The 21,306-nt window shown below is 43.6% G+C and overlaps 3 protein-coding genes across 4 annotated transcripts; all 3 read right to left on the reverse strand.

The window, feature by feature from the left end:
* Window positions 1-456: 456 nt before the first annotated feature.
* Window positions 457-12,591, reverse strand: tfg (trafficking from ER to golgi regulator). Of its 2 annotated transcripts, none has more exons than XM_061791407.1 (8): window positions 12,451-12,591; window positions 10,491-10,692; window positions 9,645-9,728; window positions 7,177-7,323; window positions 5,595-5,762; window positions 5,280-5,426; window positions 2,011-2,100; window positions 457-1,522 (listed from the first exon to the last, which is right to left on the reverse strand). In XM_061791407.1, the coding sequence occupies exons 2-8, from the start codon at window positions 10,672-10,674 to the stop codon at window positions 1,116-1,118; spliced, it is 1,227 nt and encodes a 408-aa protein (XP_061647391.1). In that variant the 5' UTR covers window positions 10,675-10,692; window positions 12,451-12,591; the 3' UTR covers window positions 457-1,115. The 2 variants fall into 2 exon arrangements, with proteins under 2 accessions (XP_061647391.1, XP_061647390.1); XM_061791406.1 differs by having other exon boundaries at window positions 10,491-10,702; window positions 12,451-12,589.
* A 60-nt stretch (window positions 12,592-12,651) lies between these two features.
* Window positions 12,652-15,455, reverse strand: jagn1a (jagunal homolog 1a). The gene is made up of 3 exons (XM_061791408.1): window positions 15,348-15,455; window positions 15,040-15,143; window positions 12,652-14,441 (listed from the first exon to the last, which is right to left on the reverse strand). Exons 2-3 carry the CDS (start codon window positions 15,126-15,128, stop codon window positions 13,979-13,981), a joined length of 552 nt encoding a protein of 183 aa, XP_061647392.1. The 5' UTR covers window positions 15,129-15,143; window positions 15,348-15,455; the 3' UTR covers window positions 12,652-13,978.
* Window positions 15,456-17,038: 1,583 nt separating this feature from the next.
* col8a1a (collagen, type VIII, alpha 1a) lies at window positions 17,039-20,475 on the reverse strand. The gene is made up of 2 exons (XM_061792249.1): window positions 20,172-20,475; window positions 17,039-20,012 (listed from the first exon to the last, which is right to left on the reverse strand). The coding sequence occupies exons 1-2, from the start codon at window positions 20,467-20,469 to the stop codon at window positions 18,085-18,087; spliced, it is 2,226 nt and encodes a 741-aa protein (XP_061648233.1). The 5' UTR covers window positions 20,470-20,475; the 3' UTR covers window positions 17,039-18,084.
* Window positions 20,476-21,306: the final 831 nt, after the last annotated feature.

Below are 21,306 nucleotides of genomic sequence, written 5' to 3' on the forward strand. Positions count from 1 at the left end.
TATCGTATGCGCTATTATGAAGCTTATGGTCTCCTTTGAATTAGACACAGGCTGCAAAGTTTCAAAATCAGCTCTGGATGTAAACGGTCCGTATTTAACAACTCGCTCATATTTTCCCCAACCATTACGTGGTCAAATCCATCAAAGATGAGCGATTTTGGGCTTGGAAGCAACTACCCTGCGGGTGTTCAATAACTTCTGAAAATGTTCTTTAATAAACGCTTTGTGCTCGATTCCCTCTCATTCGCTGAGACAGTTTGACATGGAAGAAAAGACCGCACGCTCCCTCAGAACACATCCAGGCCGCCGCAAGCCTCAAAACAGGAAAACAAAATATAATACCACCGGCATTACATCAGTATTCCCAAATCAGCATGGGAGGAAAGTGGAAAAGAAAAAGCCCAATACATGAATTTCAATAGCAACACAAGTGTCGGAAAACACGAACAACTCAGCTGGGTATCAATCATTTATTGTGTTAAAGAAAAAGAAAAACAAATCTTACAGTTTACACACTAAACGACAAATCTGACATGAAGGTGTGATTTGATTTTTGTATATTAGTAAAAACTGGTGATCTGATAAGAGAAAGGGGGGAAGGAGTGGTGACCAAAGGGAAACCTTACATATTACACTGGGATCGACCCCACTCGTACGCCTTCGATTAGCTAGTGTGCCCATCGTGATTAATGCAGATACAGTGGTGACAAATAAGAAAAAGAGAAAACATCCAAAGTCAGTTAGGGCGCAATGGGCCCGGCGCATTACGTTTTAAGGATACGAATGTCATTGGAGCGTGACACGAAAGGAAGGAGAAACAGCCTGTTTTGGTCGATGGCAAAAACAAGAGGGGGAAAAAGGGTGGAGAGATGGAAAATAATACACAAACAAATCATAATTACTGCAACAAAAGCCCAGCAATGTGTTGGTCAGACCGCACATAAACACTAGCTATCAGACGGGGGGCGGGGGGTGGGCTGGGCTGGGCAGGGGCTTTTTGCCTGTTTAATATTTGGATTTGATATTCATATGATGGGGAAAAAATTCAGAGCAGTAAACCAGTCCAAACGGTTTGCGCCACAAGGGTTGGTGTCTGGATCATTCACGCGCACCTTTTACCGGTACCCAGGGCCTGGCTGGGCATAGCCCTGACCATAAGGGGGCCGGTTGCGGGCGTATGGGTTAGCAGCCCCGGGCGGAGGGGTGACCGTATTGCCCGGAGGTGGGGTGTATCCCGGACGAGGTTGGTACCCGGCAGCCTGGGAGTTGGGCGGCATGCTGTAGTTGGCCGGCTGCGATGCCTGGGAGGTATAGTTTTGGGGCGGAAAGGCTCCTGGCGGGTACTGCTGGGGTCCCTGAGGAGGATGAGAATGAGGCTGCTGCTGCTGGCCACCCTGGAAGCTGGGGGCCGGGGCCGGTGGACCCGGGGCCGGGGCTTGGGAGGAGGGGGGCGCGTAGTTCTGGAACTGCTGCTGTTGCGGTGGACCAGGTTGGGGGGCTCCTGGCTGGGGGCTGTACCCCGCTGAGAAAATGTTGAGAAAGCGACAAAGGTTGTGTTGAGAAATCAAGTGTGAACGCTATCATTGGAACAACAGCCGGTGTTCAAAAGTGTACAATAAACTATTTTTGTGGGGGGTGGAGGGGGGTTGTTTCATCATATCACAAACTGGTATTAAAATATACAATATAAAATAATGAAGCAATGCAAGCAGCAGTTTATGGCGGCAGTTTCATCATGTCACAGACTGGTGTTAAACTAGACAAGCTGTTTGTTAAAGCTATGTTAACAGCATTTATGCGTGGAAAACTAGTTTCATAATGCTCTGTCACAAACATGGTCCAATCATGTGACTTTACAGGCAACTTTGGTCCGATGGTGAAAATACGCGTGAACGCTGAGTGAAGCAGACTAAATACTAAACACTTTTTTGTGTACTTTGGTCAGAAGCAGAGTACTGAACTGCAAGTGTCCGAACGCTTGTTTTTACAATGGACCATTGTCACTCTTACCAGGATACTGCATTCCATACTGTTGAGGGGGGGCACCCGGCTGCTGTGGAGGGTATCCACCTGGGGCCTGGTACTGCGGGTATACCTGACCTGATTGCAACACAAAGTGGAAAACTGTCAACTTTGAACACCTCCTCGACATTGGCGCACTCAAGCTTGACATCCTGTTGAGGCTTCCACAGCTCATTCACTTAAAAAATTAAAAATTCTTATGATCGTGGGATACTAAACTTTTCTAAACAATTGACTCCACACGCATTTTTGTGCGCATTTCATGTGATGCCACAACTTACTGCGAAACAGTAATGCGTTGGATGTTAAATACATTGGCAATACAATTAATTACAAACACTAATTCATTACTTTCTGCAAAACACCGCTACGTGACAGTATCGCTGTGAAAATACCTTCTGATTCCCTCTCGATTATGTCTGTCAGGCGCCTTGAAGGGTGAGTAGTTTTACTGTGTTTTTGTTTTATTACAACCCGCATATGAGCATGTGGTTAACAGTGGTGAACGTCTCTTTGACAGCTCAACCGCTGTGGGATTATCTTGTTGATAAATGTGCGCACACCACAAACATTACCAAGTGGCCTCAAGCTAGCGAGTAGCATGCAGGTGGCTCTTGTAGACGTAAACAATCCTTCTTTCCACAAGATAATGATTGGAGGGATGCGTGTACCCACTATCAGGAACACACACGGACACTGTCTGCTTCGCATGTGGCATCTCCCTCGGCAGACACGTCTACATTTGCAGACAGTGACTTCCTGCTACACTTGAATTAGCCATGACTTCACCAGACCACACTGCCTACGTGCACATGTGCAGGAGGACGACCAGCCGTGCTGCAGCCGTCTCAAAGTTAAGCGTGCCTCTTTGAAAGTGACAGATGAGAGCAGCCCAAGATGGGCAGTGGCTTTTAAAAGTGCAAAATTGTCTTGGTATTTGAATTAGCATGGAGAAGTTTCCATGATAATCAGCTGCTTCCAAAGCAGAGAAAGTCGCAACTTTAAAAACTCTCTAGTCACTGCTGTACTTGTCAGATAAGCTATGATAAGCTGCGCATGCCTTTCCCGACAAACAAACACTACGACAAGACAAGCAAGCAGATCTTTCTAAAAGTGAGGAGCAGAGCACCGATGTGTTAGCCATGTGTTGCACAGTTCAACATGAGCACCGGCATGGTCTTCATTACATGTGAAAACGTGTGTGTGAACTTGGCCGCCATTCATCCTTTCCGTGGCCTGCGCGCCATCATTGCTGTTATGTAATCGCTATAGAGGGATGAGTGGCTGTTACGACCCTGTCGCCATGAGAAGGTTTTAGTCCCTACCTAACACACAAAGACGTATTATAATAAATATAACACAAACACCATGAGGTGTCTCAGAAGAGTTCCATGAGCAGTGCCACAAAAAAAAAAACCTCTTCATCAAGTTCAAGGGGGACCCACTTTGTAGACGTGGACATCAAAATGGCCCCAACAACAGAGCTGCGCAGGATCCCAAAAGAAGGGAAGACTGGGAAAGTACATTAGATTCCACAGGGATTACTTGGAAGAGGAAACCCTGTAGTTTATTGTTCTGACTTGAAATCGAACTTTTTGTAACACATTTCTGACACACCTCATATAATGTATCAAACAAACGTTCTGTGTTGGCTCCACATCTAATAAAATCACTAAAAACCTGTAAACGTCCGCTTTACAGATGCCATGTCTACTGTCCACGAAACCGGATTGTATCATATGTTAGCGCAATTGTGTCCGAGACATCACGGCGCATCTTTGTGAAAGGCGAATGAATGTCAGTTCTTTTGCTTCGCAATACGCCAGACCGGCAGACTCAAAGCGGCTGTTTGTGTGAAGGCTTTTCCCTTCAAATTAGCTAATATTTCGATGTACCACTAAGCTCAAATCAATCATTCAACTTATGAGTGAATGACACTAAATGCCCAGTATAATTGAAACATATTTATGCTTGCTTATTTTTTAATGTGTATTGAATGAGGTTTTAGGAAATGTAGTTTGAGCTTCCTGGAAATATCTACAAGATTTATTATCATCTCCAAAGCATGACACATTTCCAGCCAAGTGTTTCCAAAAGAAAATCCTCTGTGGATTCTTCTAACGCTCCCTCGTGCTGAAGGCTTGAACATACCTTTGCGAGAAAGCGAACGCATGAGTTTATTTTAAAATAAACATTTAACACTAACCGCATACAATGGATCAACGTCCTCACGCAACAGACGGGTTGAGCGGTAGCCTCATTTTTACATGTTTATGCTTTCATTTCATGCACGGATGTAAATGACTGCCATGCGGTCCACCCACCGGCATCTGTCTGACAACAGGTTCAAATCAAATTACACACTCAGCTTTTTGATCTTGTTAGCAGGGTTCTAAACGCAACAAAGCAACCGAGCTAAAGGCTTCAACTAAAATAGTGTATCATTTACATTTCTGTGCGGCAGCCTGTCGTAATGCTGAGGAGGCAACAAAGATCGAGGAAGGAACCTCGCGTTGACAAACTACCACAAGAATCAGGGAGGAAACTGTCTTCATGCACAGAAGAGTTCCCATGAAGATTGTGGGAAGTGATGCTGAACATCTGGATCGCAAAGGGACCAGAGTGAACTTCGCACCTCGTGCTCTCGACACAGCTCAAATGAGCAAATGTGTGAAAAAAAAAAAACGAACAAAAAAAGAAACCCAAAACAAACAAACAAAAACATTCCATTGTTCATTTCTTGAGCATGACGTGGCGCCATTTTGTCTTCAAATGTGACATGCGTTCACGGGGTCAAATTCGTTGTACAAAATTTTGGGAAAAGTATGCCTTAAGTGTGAAACAAATATTGGACCCGGGAACTGTCATAATGCTTGATGTCGGCATATCACGTGAGCCATGAGTCCACCTCATTAACCTTCCTTTCAACCACCATCCAAGGGTTACCTCTGCATGCGTTGATTGCTTTTTCCCTGTGTTACTTCTGTCGCTAGTTTGATTTCGCTAGGTTCCTACTTCCAATTTTCGTTTTCCTTCCTTGTAGGCTAGTACTCAGGGGTAAGTATTTGTGAACACAGGAATTCGATTTAGATCTTCGGTGAGTAGTATCTATGTTTGTACTGTTTGCCAAGAAAGAACTGAGTGAAGATGTAGACTGCTACGTTAGCTTCTCAAACTAGCCAAATTAATCCAAATAGATTTTCAATTTGAATAGGAAAGTTGACCGGCGTTACGGAACGTATTGAACGGTATCTTACCATCCACGCCAGCTGGGGGTCCCTGTTGCACTCCAGAAAAGGGAGCCTGCACTTGGGGAGGCAATCCTGGCTGAGGGGCTGCGGACGAGGAGGAAGCAATGCTATCAGGGGTCCCTGAGCGCTCCTCTGGGGCGGCTGCTGGCGGCGCTACAGATGGCAAAGAGAGCGAGACAGCTGAAACAAAACCGCAGCTCACGACAGCTGTTAAGACTGCTCATCAATGTAAAATGAATGTTGTTGTTACACAGCCGTCATCCAGCAGAGACGGCTGGATAATTGCATGAGATGATAGGTCATTAGGACCTTGTGCAATACCTGGGGGCTGGTCTTCGCTCAAACCAAAAGCAGAGATGACATTCTTGTTGACTTCATCCTGGTTCTTTAAGGGGTCAAAGGCGGACATACTGGCCGCACTGACTGGGGTCACGTGCTTCGCAGCAGGATCTGTTGTCGCCACCTTGCCTTCACGTCCGTCAACAGTTTCTAATAACAGGACAAAAATGTGCAAGTACTGGCCCACAAAGGGAAAAATGTAGTGCAGTAGTGTGGCAATGCATGTTCGTATAGCCCCTGTGTAGAAAAGCAGTCATTCGCCTGCTCTGCATAAACTGCACAGACAATGCATGGGTGGGGACGAAGTCAACCCACCATATGTCCCCCTTTTGAGGTAGTATCACAGTTATAACAAAGGATGGATGACACGCATCTACGGGAAGTCCACAATTACCAGGACAAGGGTGTAGAATTAAACATGTATCAGTCACAGTTAAGGTAATTACAAACCCCTTACACACAGCTTGTAAAAAAAAAAAATGCATTCCTCCTTTTTACTGCAGGTCGAACCGATTTTTTTCTAATGCACGATTAAAATATATGTAAAACACATGCTGTTAAATCGTTCCACCAACTGTCACAAAGTGCTGTTTATATTTCCTGCGTTAATCCAGCATATCCTATAGCTGTGACTCTCTGCGTCCTGCTGTTCTTTACAGCTGCGCTTGGTGGAAAGTGTGACTCAGACAGGTCGAGGCAGGCCTCCAAAAATAAAATCCTCCTCTTGTCTATAACATTTGCAGTGGTTTGCGTGATGCGTCGCAGCCAACAATAATGCACGCTTTTTTATGCGGCGATGCAGACTCCCTGCTTGGCACTCCGCTCAAAGAAGCAAGATGGTTTTCATGCAGATTGTTTTCAGTGTCAGCGACGCCGTCTCCACACGGAAAGTGGATCAGACTAAATTTCTTGCAAAGACGAAGTAGATTTTGCTTCATGGTGGCGAGCAGAACCAACCCAATTTTAACGCTTATTCACACAAGGTGAACAATTAATAATGACACAAAGCAAAATGATTTTCACCATGTCAGCCCTTCAAAAGGACATTTTGTACATTTATCTGCTTACAAGGAATAAACAATACTAACAATACTGCATGTATAATAAAAGGAACCATCTCAGTCTGATGAAAATTCTGTATGGCAAAAGAAAAAACTAAACTATTAAAATAAATAATATATAGTATTACTAAAAGAAAGAGATAAACAGATATTACACACCTGGTACTTTGCAGTTCTTGTGACGAATGGAGGATATGCAGCATTTTAAATGTTTTAATACTATTAGTTTCTACTGTTACTGAAACAGCACATTTCTTGATGAGGTCATTGTCATAATTTAGGGACAAAAATAAAATCAATATTTACGCCAAATAAGGGTTTCTTATTGAGATGACCTGACCTCCGACCCTAGCCGAAACCAATGACACAGCGACATCTATGGGTACGTGATGGCTTCTGGACACAACTGCAGCTGCTCATGTTGCATCGTCAGCCTCAATGACATTCGGGACTGGGGAGTTGTAAATATACAATTCAGAGGCTTGATTTTCCGTGTGGTTTACCGCTTTCCGGTGCTGTGGCGGCCACGCCGGGCTCTGTGGGGGGCTCAAATTTATCCAGGAGGGTGTTGACTTTATTCCTCAGCTCGATGAGCTCCCTGCGCAGGTGCTTCACCTGACTGGACTCCAAAGGCCTTGGCTGACCGTTCACTGTCGACGACAACAGATTACGGTGCTGAATTTGAAGTGGCTTGGTAACATCCAGACCAACACAAGGAAGTTGTCTAACTTGTCCATCGGCGTCAATAGAAATGTTTATGACAGTCAACACTGTGCATACTTTATCTTGAAATTAAAACAATTATTACACATTCTGACAGCTATTCTTGCGAAAGTACAGGGCACACAGACAAATGATTTTGGGAAAAAAGAAAACATGAAATATCATAATGCATGAGATGCCAGTTTACCTTACTTGACTGAATTTCAACCAGCGATTGTGTGTGTGTTTTGCCCTTATCTTTCCCTCCCTGCTGTTTTACAGTATCTGACACTTTTTCTAAAGACACCGGTTGTACGACAAGATTATACACCAAAGGTTGACACATTTACAGCACAAACAAACCAGGTGCCCAAATACTTTTGTCCAACGCTTGTCATGTCACTAATTGTAGTTGATCAGGCTTTTTTTTTTTTTTTTTTTTTTAAACTCACTGCCATGCCATTGGCTTGATAGGATTCACCTCCATAGCTGGCATGAGCAGCTTTTAGTGAACATGGACTTAGTTTTAGTTCTTTTCGTGACTGGTGTCATGCAGTGAATGTCTTTCTGAGCTCTAAGTGAATATTTTTTTCCCCCCCCCTAGACTAAGTGAAGATGTCGGCTGCGACGTTAGTTTCTTACGCTAGCCGCTGCCATATGCTTGTCACTTATGATCAAAAGGTGCCATGTTAAACGCGCTTGTTAGGCTTTAACATTTGACATTACATCAGTGATTGATTTCATGTTATACTTGGGCAAAAGGAAAACGTTAAAAGCTGAGATGTTTAGTATCCGAGATTTGTTTTTATTTTCAATCTCATTGGTATCAAGACTGGTTAATGGAAAGATTATTTTAAAAGGTAACCAGTGATTGTGGTTTGTGCATAGTGACAATTTGTCACCTGCACCACATGCAACTTTGAAGCACCCTCATTTTCCCCACTTAATAGCGGATAATGGAGGGAAAATTCCACTAAGAAAGAATGAATGTGAACGCCAAGACTGCCGGACATTCTGCTCGCTCGCTCACACGCCTGTCTCTCTCTTTTTGAGTGGATAACGCTGAACAGAGATATTCAAGGTCAGAAGGCACTGCACCCAGATGCCGGCCTACGGTGACTATTCGCCAAGGTTTGACGCGTGCAAGAGGAGCACGCTTCCACGTGAGGTCGCGACATGTGATGAGTCAGGGCTCCGCTTTGATTGGAAGGAAGCGAAACGTTTTGACAACCGCCACCCCCCCAAAAAAAATAATTCCTGTCGAATGGCGGTCGCTTGATGACAGATTGACTGGAAGCAGAGTAAGACAAACATGCACACATTTCTGTCATCGGAGAACTGCGAGTGCACATTGCTTTTATTGTGTTTTTATAAAAACATTTGGCCAATTGCTTATGTTGTACAGTGCTACCTCAAATGTTGAGCACAATCCTTGACATCATAATACTAACGGAAGAGGCAATGTTTGAAGTGCCCATCCATCTTCTACGACTTATCCAGTTCAGTGTGTCGGAGGAGCTGAAGCCTGTCCCGACTGACTTTGGGCAAGTGGCAGGGTGTACGTGCGCGCACACACACACACACGCAAACACACACACAACTCAAGTAGAAACCTATCAAAGTAAAATCTGTAACAGTGCTGAACAGCATTTTCTCTTAGTACTCCTTGTCAAACATCACAAACAGATGACACTCAAATACACCGAACCAGACAAGATCCATATCAAAGTCTTTTGTTCACGGCAATTGAAGAAAAACAAGCAGTTGCAAACGACACAATTCAAAGCAGCGGCAGTGCTAAACATGGCTTAACAGAAGCAACATTTGTGCTCAATCAGTCACATGACAACTGGCAATCATCACCACAAGACTCCCTAAGCGCTGGACAAAAATACTTTTGACACTGCTGCTTTAAATGAGTCCGCTTACGATATGCTAACTCCCAGTAGATTTATTTTTATTTAAGGTGTATTTTTGTCCTGAAAATGTTAGAAAATTGCACATTTAATGAGCTTTAAGAGTTTGAGGTTTCTATATATTTTTAAAAAAACATAGCAAATGACCTGCTAAATAATTGTGGCCGCATTCTGCTTTTTGTTGTGAACGTCTACACACAAATTCTCCCATTATTTACTTGTTCATACAGCCACTCGGAGGCAAACCCTGAAATCAGAAGGATTGTTTGACTGTGAGCAATTATTTGAAGCTGGAGCTGAACTGCCCTCTAGTGACCAAATACAGTACATTAATTGGAACTATATGACCTTACCAAACAAGGTTAACTTGAGTATTCTACTGCACTGGATAGCGAAGGAGAGGTCAGAGCTGTCGAAGATGGTGATGAGGTCATCGTCTATAAAAAGAAGGGGGGAAAAAAAAGTGTGGAGGGTGAAGATGATGAGTGTGTATGCAGCAAATGAATGCAAAATGACAACATGTTATCATACCCAAAACAACATTGACATCATAGCCATAGTAAGTGTTGGTGATTTCCTGTTTTGTCAGTTTGCACAAAGTTCTGCAGAATGTAGGGCTTTTGGCTGACGTTGCGGCATCAGCCTAATCCACATTTGTACGCAAACGGGAGCATGCCTTAGTTGGGTTTTTTCATTTTTTCCAAAAGTCTGACACATTTGAAGAAAACCCATGCAAGCATGTGTCCCTGTGCCAGCATGTTACCTCCAGGTAAAACATGAGTTGGAAAGGTTTTGTTTTATATATACCAAATATTAGTTTTATATAATATTTACGTTTTATTGTTCCGTAGCTCTTAACAAGCGCAGTACTCATTTATGTCTTTTTTTTCCCTTTTCTTCTCTCGCTCTCTCACTTATAACGAAGGTGACGTTTTGGTCGGGCTTCAGTAAGGGGTAACGACTCGTGACGACTTGTACCTTTTGCTCTCTAAGCAAAGATGTCTTTTTTCTTGTAATAGATTTTTTTTCTTTTTTCTTCCTTACTTATTCTGTCAGAAAAAAAGATTTCAAATTAGGTTTGTTCTGCCATCACAGCGGTTGACGTTACTGAGAGACATTTTAGTTCTGTTGGTGAAATGAAAGATGCCCATTTAGGGGAAAATAACAATCATGGGTCCGAGTCAGAGGACGTGACAGACCTTCGTCCTTGTACTTGATGGTGACCTCATCGTTGCTCTGCAGTTTGCCCCTGAAGACACGCTGCATCATGAGCACCAGCTCGTCGTAAGTGATGTCTTCGTTGTGGATGGGGATGCGTCTGATGTCGTCGCCCAGCTGGGCTTTGATGATCAGCTTCCCGCTCAAGTCCAGCTGGCCGTTCATGGTGCCGTCCTAACGCTGCTGCTCCCACCTCCCGACAGGGTAGGAACGAGAAAAGACGGTGCCGTTTACAGATCAGCAGCACAGCAAAATGGCGGAACAATGACAACTTCATACATCCATCCATTTTCTGCACCGCTTTATCCTCACAAGGGTCACGGGCGCACTGGAACCTATCCCAGCTATCTTTGGCCGAGAGGCGGCGTACTCCCTGAACTGGTCGTCAGCCAATCGCAGGGCACATATAAACAAACAACCATTCACGCACACATTCACACCTACGGGCAATTTAGAGTCTTCAATTAGCCTACCATGCATGTTGTTGGGATGTGGGAGGAAACCGGAGTGCCCGGAGAAAACCCACACAGACACGGGGAGAACATGCAAACTCCACACAGGCGGGGCCGGATTTGAGTACATGATTGTTTTGTATTATAACAAACAATTAGGTTCTAATAATAAAATCGGGTTGCAAAAGGGTGGAAAATTTCCTGCACATTTCCGGGAAGTCTAAATGCTGTTGCTATCTAATGAAAAGCATATACCGGATTGGGGAAGTAATATGGTCATGTGTGTGCTGTGCAGGTCAACTCGAGTACATTACACCCTATAGAACAAATGCTGATTTACCCTCACCATGCGTGCGGTCTCATATTTTAAACATTGGTTAAGATGTATAAAAAAAAATACAAAATAAAAAATAAAAAATAAAAAATCAGTATGCGTATTTAAGCTCTTAAGACGCCTGTGGGCAACTTGACAGAAAAATAAGTGAGATCACAACGTAAGAGTACAGTCAATTGTACTAACCCATTCATCAGATTGGGAAAGAAGCAGGTCAAGTTTGCTCTTGACTACAGACAAGAGTCGAAGGGTCAAGCATCATTATGTGAGCTGGCAGGGACTAGTATATGCTAATTCACAGACTTTGACCCCAAACTTCTAATAATAATTCGTGACGAGTGGTGGTGTTATCCAACAACGTGACCAGTTGGCAACTGGTTTCATGGTGGCGTTGTAAACTGGATGGTGAACTATCGATCCATTCATCCACCATTCATCTGTAGGGAGACTTACTTTGTGTTTTTGCCAGATGAATAATTGGCTGGATGCTAAGGATTGGTCTGTGGCTAACATTGGACGTTAGCAGCGGACAGCCGACGTCCATTCTAAACATCCGCGTGATCTTAAATATTTCCGAACGCGCGATCGGCAATCCGACAGTTATGAACAGAGACGCCCAAAGTTTAACAGGACAGGCTAAGTCACCTGACAGTAGAGCAAATTTGCTAACAACTTGTGACGGCGAAAAGTTTGCTAGGCCGTTTGCGCTGCAATGCCAACGATGACACAGCGAAAACTCTTTTGATTTGACACAAATGGGAGTATTAACGTGACGAACAACAGAAAGCTCGGAATGAATGCGTGCTCTATTAGTAAGCGGTGATGAACGTGAAATTAAACAAGAATTCGGTCAAAGCAGACAATTTGCAGACAAAAACACGCGTTAGAATGCCTCAGATGTGCGAGGTGGAACGTATCCAAGTCTTACTGACACTCTCGGGGATATCTTCGTTGACCTAGAATGAATTCATCCCAAACACCTGCGTTTGCAAGCTAAACTGTTAGCTCGCCCAAATACGAAGGCAACATTAGCCGGCTAGCTACTTAGCATGCAAGCTAGCTACACACATTCACATAATAAACCGCAAACACGTGACATTAGGTTAGAGGCAGACGATTGACCGACTCGTTAGCAAACCCGAGAATGTGTTTTACCTGATCCCGACGACGTGACCACGCTGTATCTCACTAGCTGCTCCCAAAGCGTGAAAGGTGTAAGCGGGTTGCTAGGCTAGCAAGAGCCGGGTACCAGCTGCAGCATCAGGAAGTGCTCAGCTGTCAAGCCGTACGTGGCAGTCACACGGCGCATGCGCACTAACTGACATCATAGCCTAATAATGGTCAACCCATAATCACTTCCAAGAAAACGTTTTATTCATTTTTTTTAATTCACCGTGCATTTCAACACAACGTTTAACACAAAATGTATGGAATGTGAATTTCTATAATTTGCCATTTACCAATTGCCATAGTATTATTATTTTCACATTACTGGTACACCTACAGTTCTCAATGACTCTCCGTACTTGTGTTTTTGTGTCCTCAATGTCTAGATACCAAAGCAATTTAAATACAGCAAAGCAATTTAAATACAGAGGACCATAAATCTCAAACACCATGCATCTAGCATGTACACCATGAACCCATGTTCCATAAACGATTGTATTCAGTAGTTATACAACACTAACGAACCACCATCACGTCAGGCTGCCTCATCATTAGTGTTAGCTCGCCCAATAGTCTAAATAAGAGTTTTTTTTCCCTTTAAAATCCAAACAAATTGAGCTTTTTTGGATAAAAACAAACTCAACATTGCCTTCAAAGATAAACGCTTTTCATTGTATTGGAGTGCACTGAAAAGCGACAAAAGTCATAAAGATAGACAACTATGTAGTCAAATGTGAGTAATAAAGAAGCTGTAATATTATTATACAAAAATGGTAATTTCATGAAATAATTATTAACTGTATTTATATTCCATCCACACATCCCCTTCTGCTTATCCAAATTGACAAATTGAGACATTTTGAGATCCATCCATCCATTTTCTGCACTGCCTATCCTCACAAGGGTCGCGGGAGTGCTGGAGCCTATCCCAGCTATCTTTGGGCAGGAGGCGGGGTACACCCTGAACTGGTCGCTAGTCAATCGCAGAGCACATATAAACAAACAACCATTCGCACTCACAATCACACCTACGGGCAATTTAGAGTCTTCAATTAACCTACCACGCATGTCTTTGGGATGTGGGAGGAAAATGGAGAAAACCCACACAGGCACAGGGAGAACATGCAAACTCCACACAGGCAGGGCCGGGATTTGAACCCCGGTCCCCAGAACTGTGAGGCAGACGCTCTAACCAGACGTCCACCTTGCCGCCTGGATAAAAACAAACAAACAAACAAAAATTGCACTTGAAGATACACGCTTTTCATTGCTCAGGAGTGGAAAGGAGTTTTAAGCTACAATGAAATGGAACAAAAGTGATAAGGACGCAAGAAATTAGTAAGTTATTATATATTATTAATTCCATAAATAATTATTAGCAATAGAATTAAAGTTGATAGAATAAAGTTGCATTACTTAATATTAAAAAATTAAATATTAGCAGAATAAAACAATAATGTGATTCCAGTAAAATGATGCATAAATACAAACAAAGTATATAGAATTTTTTTAACAATCATTTCTTCTTCTTCTCTTGCGTGGCGTTGAACCACGAGTCAAGCAGCTTCTTCATGTAGTACAGCTGCCATGCGTGCACTTGCACGGCCACCAGCATGAGCAGATACATCACAGTCACCGCCGAGAAGCCAAAGATGAAGCGGTACGCTTTGCCGTGGCGATACAGCTGCTGCGCCAAGGGGAACATCTCCATGCCGCCGTAGATGAGCGGCGCCACCGAGAAGAGCCCGGCGCTGATCATGGACAAGACCAGGTAGCTGATGTTGTTCTTGGGCAGCGACAGGCTGCTGCACAGCAGGGGGACCACGCTGAGTAGGTAGGGGTACTCCCACTGGTAAGGCATGGCGACGGTGTCGTGCGACAGCAGCTTGTGGTGACTCACGGCCACTTGGGCGGCCACCAGCAACCAAACCAGGAGGTGGATCACGTTCAAGCGACGCACCTCCGACTTCAAGGAAGTGCTGCAACATGAACGACACACCGCCACCATTTTTTTTTTCAATGTTCGCATTCTTATCAGTTTCGCTTTTACATTTTGGAGTCACAGCATCCTGTTCCTTGGACATCATCAAAACGGTAAGAAAGACAACAACAGGGCGAGCGGCGGGGTACGCCCTGAACTGGTCGCCAGCCAATCGCTGGGCACAATAGTTTGTGGAATGTGAGAGGAAGCTGTATAATACTGTATATTATATACCATATCATATTGCACTATATTGTTGCTAGCCAACAAAAAATATGCAGGCATCTTCAAATTATTCTGATTTTCTGATTCTTGTCCAAAGTCAGCTGCGATACGCTCCAAGCTCACAACATGGAAACCTAATGAGGAAGTGCTATAGAAAATGGATCGATAGAAGAAAGAAATCAGCGGTCAATATAGAACAAACCAGAACGGATATTATGATATATATTACTGTATTTCTATCTGAAAAAAAAAAGTATCATATTTGTCCAAATACTGGCCTCACTCCTAGTTGATACCTTGTACTCTGAAGTCCCTTTGCCATTATACGAGGAAATACAGTATATTCAACAAGTTCAAAACGAATCACTTACCTCATCTGGTAGTGTGAAGTTACCTTCTCTTTGAATTTCAAATCACTTCCATTGGTGGCAGCAGCTTTGTGGCCAACGCGTGACGTCATATTGAGGAAAAACACCTATTGCCAAAACGTACTTTTATCAACTTCATGTTTATATGACAAATTGCCGTTTTTGGGTTGGGCAGGCTTGCTAACGCTGCTAGCGTAAATCAATATGTAGCCTCGGCGTTTTCACTCCAACTAAACAAAATGTAAACATTCAAGTGGTTTTGTTGCGATAAAAGAGTGTGGTGTGATCTTGTAATAAGCAACGATGCTTACCGGCTGCTCCGCTTCGTGGCTAAAAATCGGTCTACTTCTAAACAAAAAGATGTCAAGAATCGATGGGCTACCGACCGGCAGCTGTGCGCATGCGCATAGGATCCTCCGACGGCAACATCAGCATCTCTTTCTTTATGGGCGTGGCCACGGGGCGTCTGGCGCACGTTCACGTTTACGTACATTAGCATTGAGGATTTAAAAAAAATAGAAAATAAATAAAAAATCATAATAGTGTAATCGATGTAAACAATGCTGTTGGGGTAATATATATATATATCATTACATAATCATTCTTTCAATAAGAATATTTAAAATGATGAATAAAATGTTGTACTAGTAAGTCATAAAAAAATTAAATAATATTATTTCATTTCATTTCTAACCTCGAAGGATAATTGAGGGTAAGCCCTCATTTTCAATGATGTCGAGTCGAGAGGATAGCACAGAAACAGAGAAATAGAGCAAGCATTATTATTAATATTTGAAGTGAATGATAAATAGAATTAAATATTTGTAAAATAATAAATATGTAAACATTATATAAAGTTGGAATTCTTTTAAATTAAAAATATAATGCTCTCACTAATAAAAATAAAATAAATACAAATACATATTTTAAATAATCAGAAATTATGAATATATTTGAATTATTGTTGTAGAAAATGTATTTTCTTATATTTAAAATAATAACTATAAAATACCAAATATGTTTTGGAGATTTTTTTTTTTAAATATAGGAATAAAATCTTATTATATGAACCTTTCTCGCCCGAAGATAGCTGGGATAGGCTCCAGCACGCCTGCGACCCGAGTGAGCATAAGCGGTAGAAGAAAATGGATGAATGAATGAACGAATGAATATATGGACCTTTTCTGAGGGGTATTATTAAAACACATTCATAAAACACAAGCGGAGTGCGTTTTGATTTGCAGAAGCACAATTGTAAATATTTGCAGGGTAACCAACATCAATTAATATTTGTCTGAGTGTCAATCAAAATTGAGTACTCTTATTTAATTATGAATGTCCAGATGTACCTAATGAATGAATGAATGCATTTTTTATGCTTTTCAATGGGATCAGAAATAAAGATTTCTGTGATAGTTTTCAGCGAGATTTTTATTTAGAAAAACAGCATAGACAAAAAAAAAATTATAATAATTATTATTATAACAACAGAGAAATACATTAACTCTCAGGTTAAACTGACAATATTAGCACCATGCTTGGAAGGACAAATGCATTTCTATTTTCCTTTTCAAAGTTTCCCCCCTAGGTTTCCGGTCCAAATAATAAATTACTAACATTATAAGTACTCTCCCATATTCCATCACTTTTGACACATCTTGACATCAAATTTAATTTCATTTCCCCCTTTTATGTGTAATTTTACTGCCAATACACATTTCACATTGGTAGTAACAACAACATAAATAAAATGACAGTACAGTAAAGATAAATCTGATAAAAACTGTGACACTGCATAGGAATGAAATATTTTTTTGAAAAACACATTTTGGTGTCGTACGTAGTGAGTGGTATTGCATTTAGCTTTATATTCTCTGCAGCGTAATTATCATATCACCAAATCTGTTAAAATCCCTTGCAGAATTACAGCAAAGCCAGCATGAGCAAGCAAAAAAAAAAAAAAAAAAAAAGCATCATTAATTTGATATTATTCTCTGCAAAATGTAGTTTATTATTATTTTTTTTTTATTTTTATTTTTTTTGAATCTTGACCAACATAAATCTCTGATCTGTATTGCCATGATTGATGAAGGCAACGGCGGTATTTACCCATGTAGGAATGGATGAAGGGGGAAAAAAATAAAATATCAAATTATATTCATGTTTTTTCCTGAACTTTACATTCTTTGCCACATGGAGAAGCTGCCACTTTTCTTCTTCTTTTTTGTTAAACAACCTATTGCAACAAGTTTTTTCTTCTATTACATATTTTATAATTTCCCTTCATGCCCTCACATTGTCATTTACAAACAAACTGCATTCACTTGGCTTGCTGAAATTATATCAAAACTAGCCTTTTTTTCTTCATCTTGTGGCCGGGAGCGTTTGGCTACTCGACTGCAGATGGGCGGAGATGTCGTCTATTATTTGCACAAATGCAATTTCTAGAACAAAAATATCAAACGATGTATTCATAAATGTATATCCTTTTTGTCGTAATGAAGAAAATGCAGAAAGAAATCAAACCGACTGGGTGGATAAAATATGGCGCATCGCTCCCGGGGATGTACACATGGACGCACTCGACATTGTGGAGCGAAATGTCAGCGCTACTGGAATGTTCATCTTTTTTTCCACATACCGGAAGCTCCTCGTGAATAGTTGTTTACAACAAGCAAGACTGTGGCACTTTTACCCGAGAGACTGTTTGACGTCCCTCTGTTGGTGCTGCTGTTTTGGCGAACTTCAAATTGGCGACGCACCTGACAACTAATTGAGACACGGCGTCTATTCAAATCGGCCACAATTTGAGGACATACAGTACGACAAGTCATTCAGGTCTTGTGTGAATACCTTTTCATAGGTTATTCTATACCTTTATAGCTATAAAATTGCACATGGACTCATGGCTCTGTGGTGTAAAATGGGTTTTATATACAGACCATCCTACTTCCTTGTGATAACCAAACTGACTTCTCTTCTGCATTGATGACGTTAACAGATTTCCACTGAAAAGTCCACTTTTTTTGGCAACACTTCACTTTTCACTTACAACGGATACAGTAGAAATCCAGAGAAAGACGAGTGCACGTACTCCCCAGCATAAAGTCCTGCGGCCTGGTCTGAGGGCAGCTGAATGTACACAGTGTCCCCCGGTTGTAAAGGTAAGACTGCACTTCCCGATGCTTGATCTAAGTACCCCTTCTTGTATTCGTCGTACGTGTACATCAGCGGCTCATTGTTCTTCATCAGGGCCACCCACACATTGGCTCCTTTGCAATGGACGTGGTAGGCAAAGTAATATATGCCAGGGACTTCGCAGGTGAAAATTCCCGTTTCGGGGTTGTAGTTTTGGCGACCGTTGTACAAAGGCTTCTCAAACACCACCGGAGTGCCCACGGGTGGGAATGGAGTCGACGCTATAGCTGTGAATGCTGGCATTTCCAGCCCGCTGACTCCCATGACTTCTGCTCCATTTCCTCCATATTTGCCCTTTTTACCGTAGCCACCAGCCTTCTCACCATCCAGTCCAGGGCCCATATGAGAGAGCACGCCAGCCAAGTCCGGAGACAGACCTGGTGGGCCAGGGGGTCCAGGAAGGCCAGGTGGTCCGCTCTGTCCTTGGGGTCCCGACGGGCCTTCTTTCCCCCGAGGTCCGATAGGACCGGGATGACCTGGAATGCCTTCACCTGCGATGCCTGGCGGACCAGGAAGGCCGAAATCTCCTTTTGGCCCTTGAAGTCCAGGTGATCCGATTGGGCCCGCTACACCATCCATACCGGGGATTCCTTTAGGACCTTGAGGTCCCATTGCACCAGGAAATCCCCCTTCTCCTTTGGGCCCAGGAAGTGCTGCCAGACCTGGCGGACCGGGAAGGCCTTTATGTCCATTGTCTCCTTTGGCACCACTTGGTCCTTGTGGACCTTTCGGCCCTGGACTTCCACGTTCTCCAGGCAAACCATCAGTACCAGGTAATCCAGGTGTACCGGAGTCACCCCGAATTCCATCAATCCCTTTAGGTCCTCCTTCTCCACATTCTCCTCTTGGACCTGGTAAGCCTACACCCCCTGATGGCCCCTTGGGTCCTGGTGGGCCCGGTTGACCATTTGGTCCAGCAGGTCCGGTCATACCAGGTAATCCTGCGTGGCCTTTATCTCCTTTTGGTCCTATGGGGCCAGGTGGCCCATTCATACCTTTATCACCCTTTGGTCCTTGGAGGCCTGGTTTACCAAAACCAGGTAGTCCTGGCTTTCCTGGCAAACCAGGTGGTCCTGGATGACCTTTACCACCCTGCATGCCTGGCTGCCCTGGCAGACCATTTTGACCTGGTTTTCCTTGCCCGGGCAGACCTGGCGGGCCCGGTAGTCCTGCTTCACCTGGTGGCCCACCTAGTCCTTTTAGACCTGGATGTCCCTTCTCTCCCGGAGGTCCTTGTGGGCCTGGCATCCCATTCAAACCTGGTTTTCCAAAACCAGGCAGTCCTCTTGGTCCAACAGGGCCTTGGGGTCCTGGAAGACCTTTGTGACCTGGTAGCCCTGGCTGTCCCAGTCCCTTATCGCCTTTGGGTCCTTGTAATCCAGGAAGTCCTGGCAGTCCTTTGTGACCCGGCTCTCCTTTCATCCCTGGTTGGCCCGGCAGTCCTTGGACACCTGGTTTACCTATTCCAGCTAGCCCAGGTGGTCCTGGTGGACCCTGACGTCCTGGTTGTCCGGGCTGACCCGGTCCACCCCTAGGGCCCATTTCTCCTTGTGGCCCGAGCTGACCGATTCCTCCTGGTCTGCCTGGTGGTCCTGACAACCCTTGTTTTCCCATCCCAGGCACCCCTGGTTGACCGGGAGGTCCAGGTAGCCCTGCTGGCCCTTGTTGGCCATTGCCTGGAGGTCCAGGAGGACCCATAGGTCCTTCAGGCCCAGGTGGCCCAACTAGTCCAGGTTCTCCTTGGGGAATTCCCTCCGCACCACTTGGGATTGTCTGACCTGTAATCAATGATACAGATATTATAATAAATAGTGCATGACTGGCAAACCACCTGTTTCATGTAGCTCAGGAATACCAGGATCACAATAGCTTCAATGAATCTTGCCTTTATGACAATGGGGCAAAAAAACCCCCCAAAAAAACAAGTTATTTCTTACCTTTGTCTTGTCCTCCATTATAGCCACCTCCTTTGCGAGCCTTCTCTTTGCCCTTCACCACGGGCACCTGTGGGAGTTCCTTTCGATAGTGGGAATAGTGCATATAGGGCACATCTTCGCCGATGTACTGTTGCTGGGGGTAGCCTTCATTGCCCATGTGTTGGAGGTGCTGCATTTGCATCTGCTGCTGGTATGCTTGAGGGTGTTGATTGTGTCCATAGTACTTCCCATCACTTACACACGTAAGTACGACGAGCTGCAGCAGGGTCAGGGGGAGGGGGGACCGAAGGGACGGCATAGCCAAGGCCTGTTTCAAAGGGGGACAAAGGAGAATAGAACTTAGACAAGGCTGCGCAACAGCTTGAACTACATGTGGCTCAGCCACATGTGCAGACTCCATCCATCCATCCATCCATCCATCCATTTTCAGTACCGCTTACCGGGTGTGCTGGAGCCTATCCCAGCTATCATTGGGTGAGAGGCGGTGTACACCCTAAATTGGTCGCCAGCCAATCGCAGAGCACATATAAACAAGCAACCATTCGCACTCACATTCACACCTTTGGGCAATTTAGAGTCTTCAGTTAACCTACCACGCATGTCTTTGGGATGTGGGAGGAAACGCAGGCACGGGGGGGAACATGCAAACTCCACACAGTCGAGGCCGGATTTGAACCTGGGTCCTCAGAACTGTGAGGCAGATGTGATAACCAGTTGCCCACTATGGCGCCGCCAGATAGAATGTAAAGCATTAAACAAATTGTGCATCACAATCGAATGCCGTGTCGAATTCAGTGTGCTGAACCTTCTGGTGTGCCCACCTTGGCCACTGGGAGGCAGTACTCTATAATGAGGAAGAATGGACTTCTTCTACTGTATTCCTACTCAGTGAGTGTAAATGATGAAGCACATGTGCCTGTGAGTGTTGTTATGATATCGGTCTGCATGTGTTATTCCACCATATGCGTTCAAATATCCATTGCTAAAAGGATTATAATATCACGACTATCGATGCTAATGTTAGCATGTCAATGGCATTTTCCATTCATTCATTGCTTGTTAGTGTTGAGCTAGCGGACTTTAAGGCTTTAAGACTGTGGTTGTTTTAAATATACTATCAATGGCTAAAAACCTC

The sequence above is a fragment of the Phyllopteryx taeniolatus genome, chromosome 12 (assembly GCF_024500385.1).
Source record: "Phyllopteryx taeniolatus isolate TA_2022b chromosome 12, UOR_Ptae_1.2, whole genome shotgun sequence".
NCBI classification, from domain to species: Eukaryota; Metazoa; Chordata; class Actinopteri; order Syngnathiformes; family Syngnathidae; genus Phyllopteryx; species Phyllopteryx taeniolatus.

Bases quoted from the DNA above. Each gene is read 5' to 3' on its own strand.
- tfg (XM_061791407.1), bottom strand. From the start codon at position 10,674: ATGAACGGCCAGCTGGACTTGAGCGGGAAGCTGATCATCAAAGCCCAG. The intron at 7,324-9,644 runs GTAAGGTCATAT...TGTCGTCGACAG, and splicing joins ACTCAAGTTAACCTTGTTTG to TGAACGGTCAGCCAAGGCCT. The intron at 2,101-5,279 runs GTAAGATACCGT...TGTTGCAATCAG, and splicing joins ACCCCCAGCTGGCGTGGATG to GTCAGGTATACCCGCAGTAC.
- jagn1a (XM_061791408.1), bottom strand. From the start codon at position 15,128: ATGACGTCACGCGTTGGCCACAAAGCTGCTGCCACCAATGGAAGTGAT. The intron at 14,442-15,039 runs GTAAGTGATTCG...TTCATGTTGCAG, and splicing joins ACTTCACACTACCAGATGAG to CACTTCCTTGAAGTCGGAGG.
- col8a1a (XM_061792249.1), bottom strand. From the start codon at position 20,469: ATGCCGTCCCTTCGGTCCCCCCTCCCCCTGACCCTGCTGCAGCTCGTC. The intron at 20,013-20,171 runs GTAAGAAATAAC...CATTGATTACAG, and splicing joins TAATGGAGGACAAGACAAAG to GTCAGACAATCCCAAGTGGT.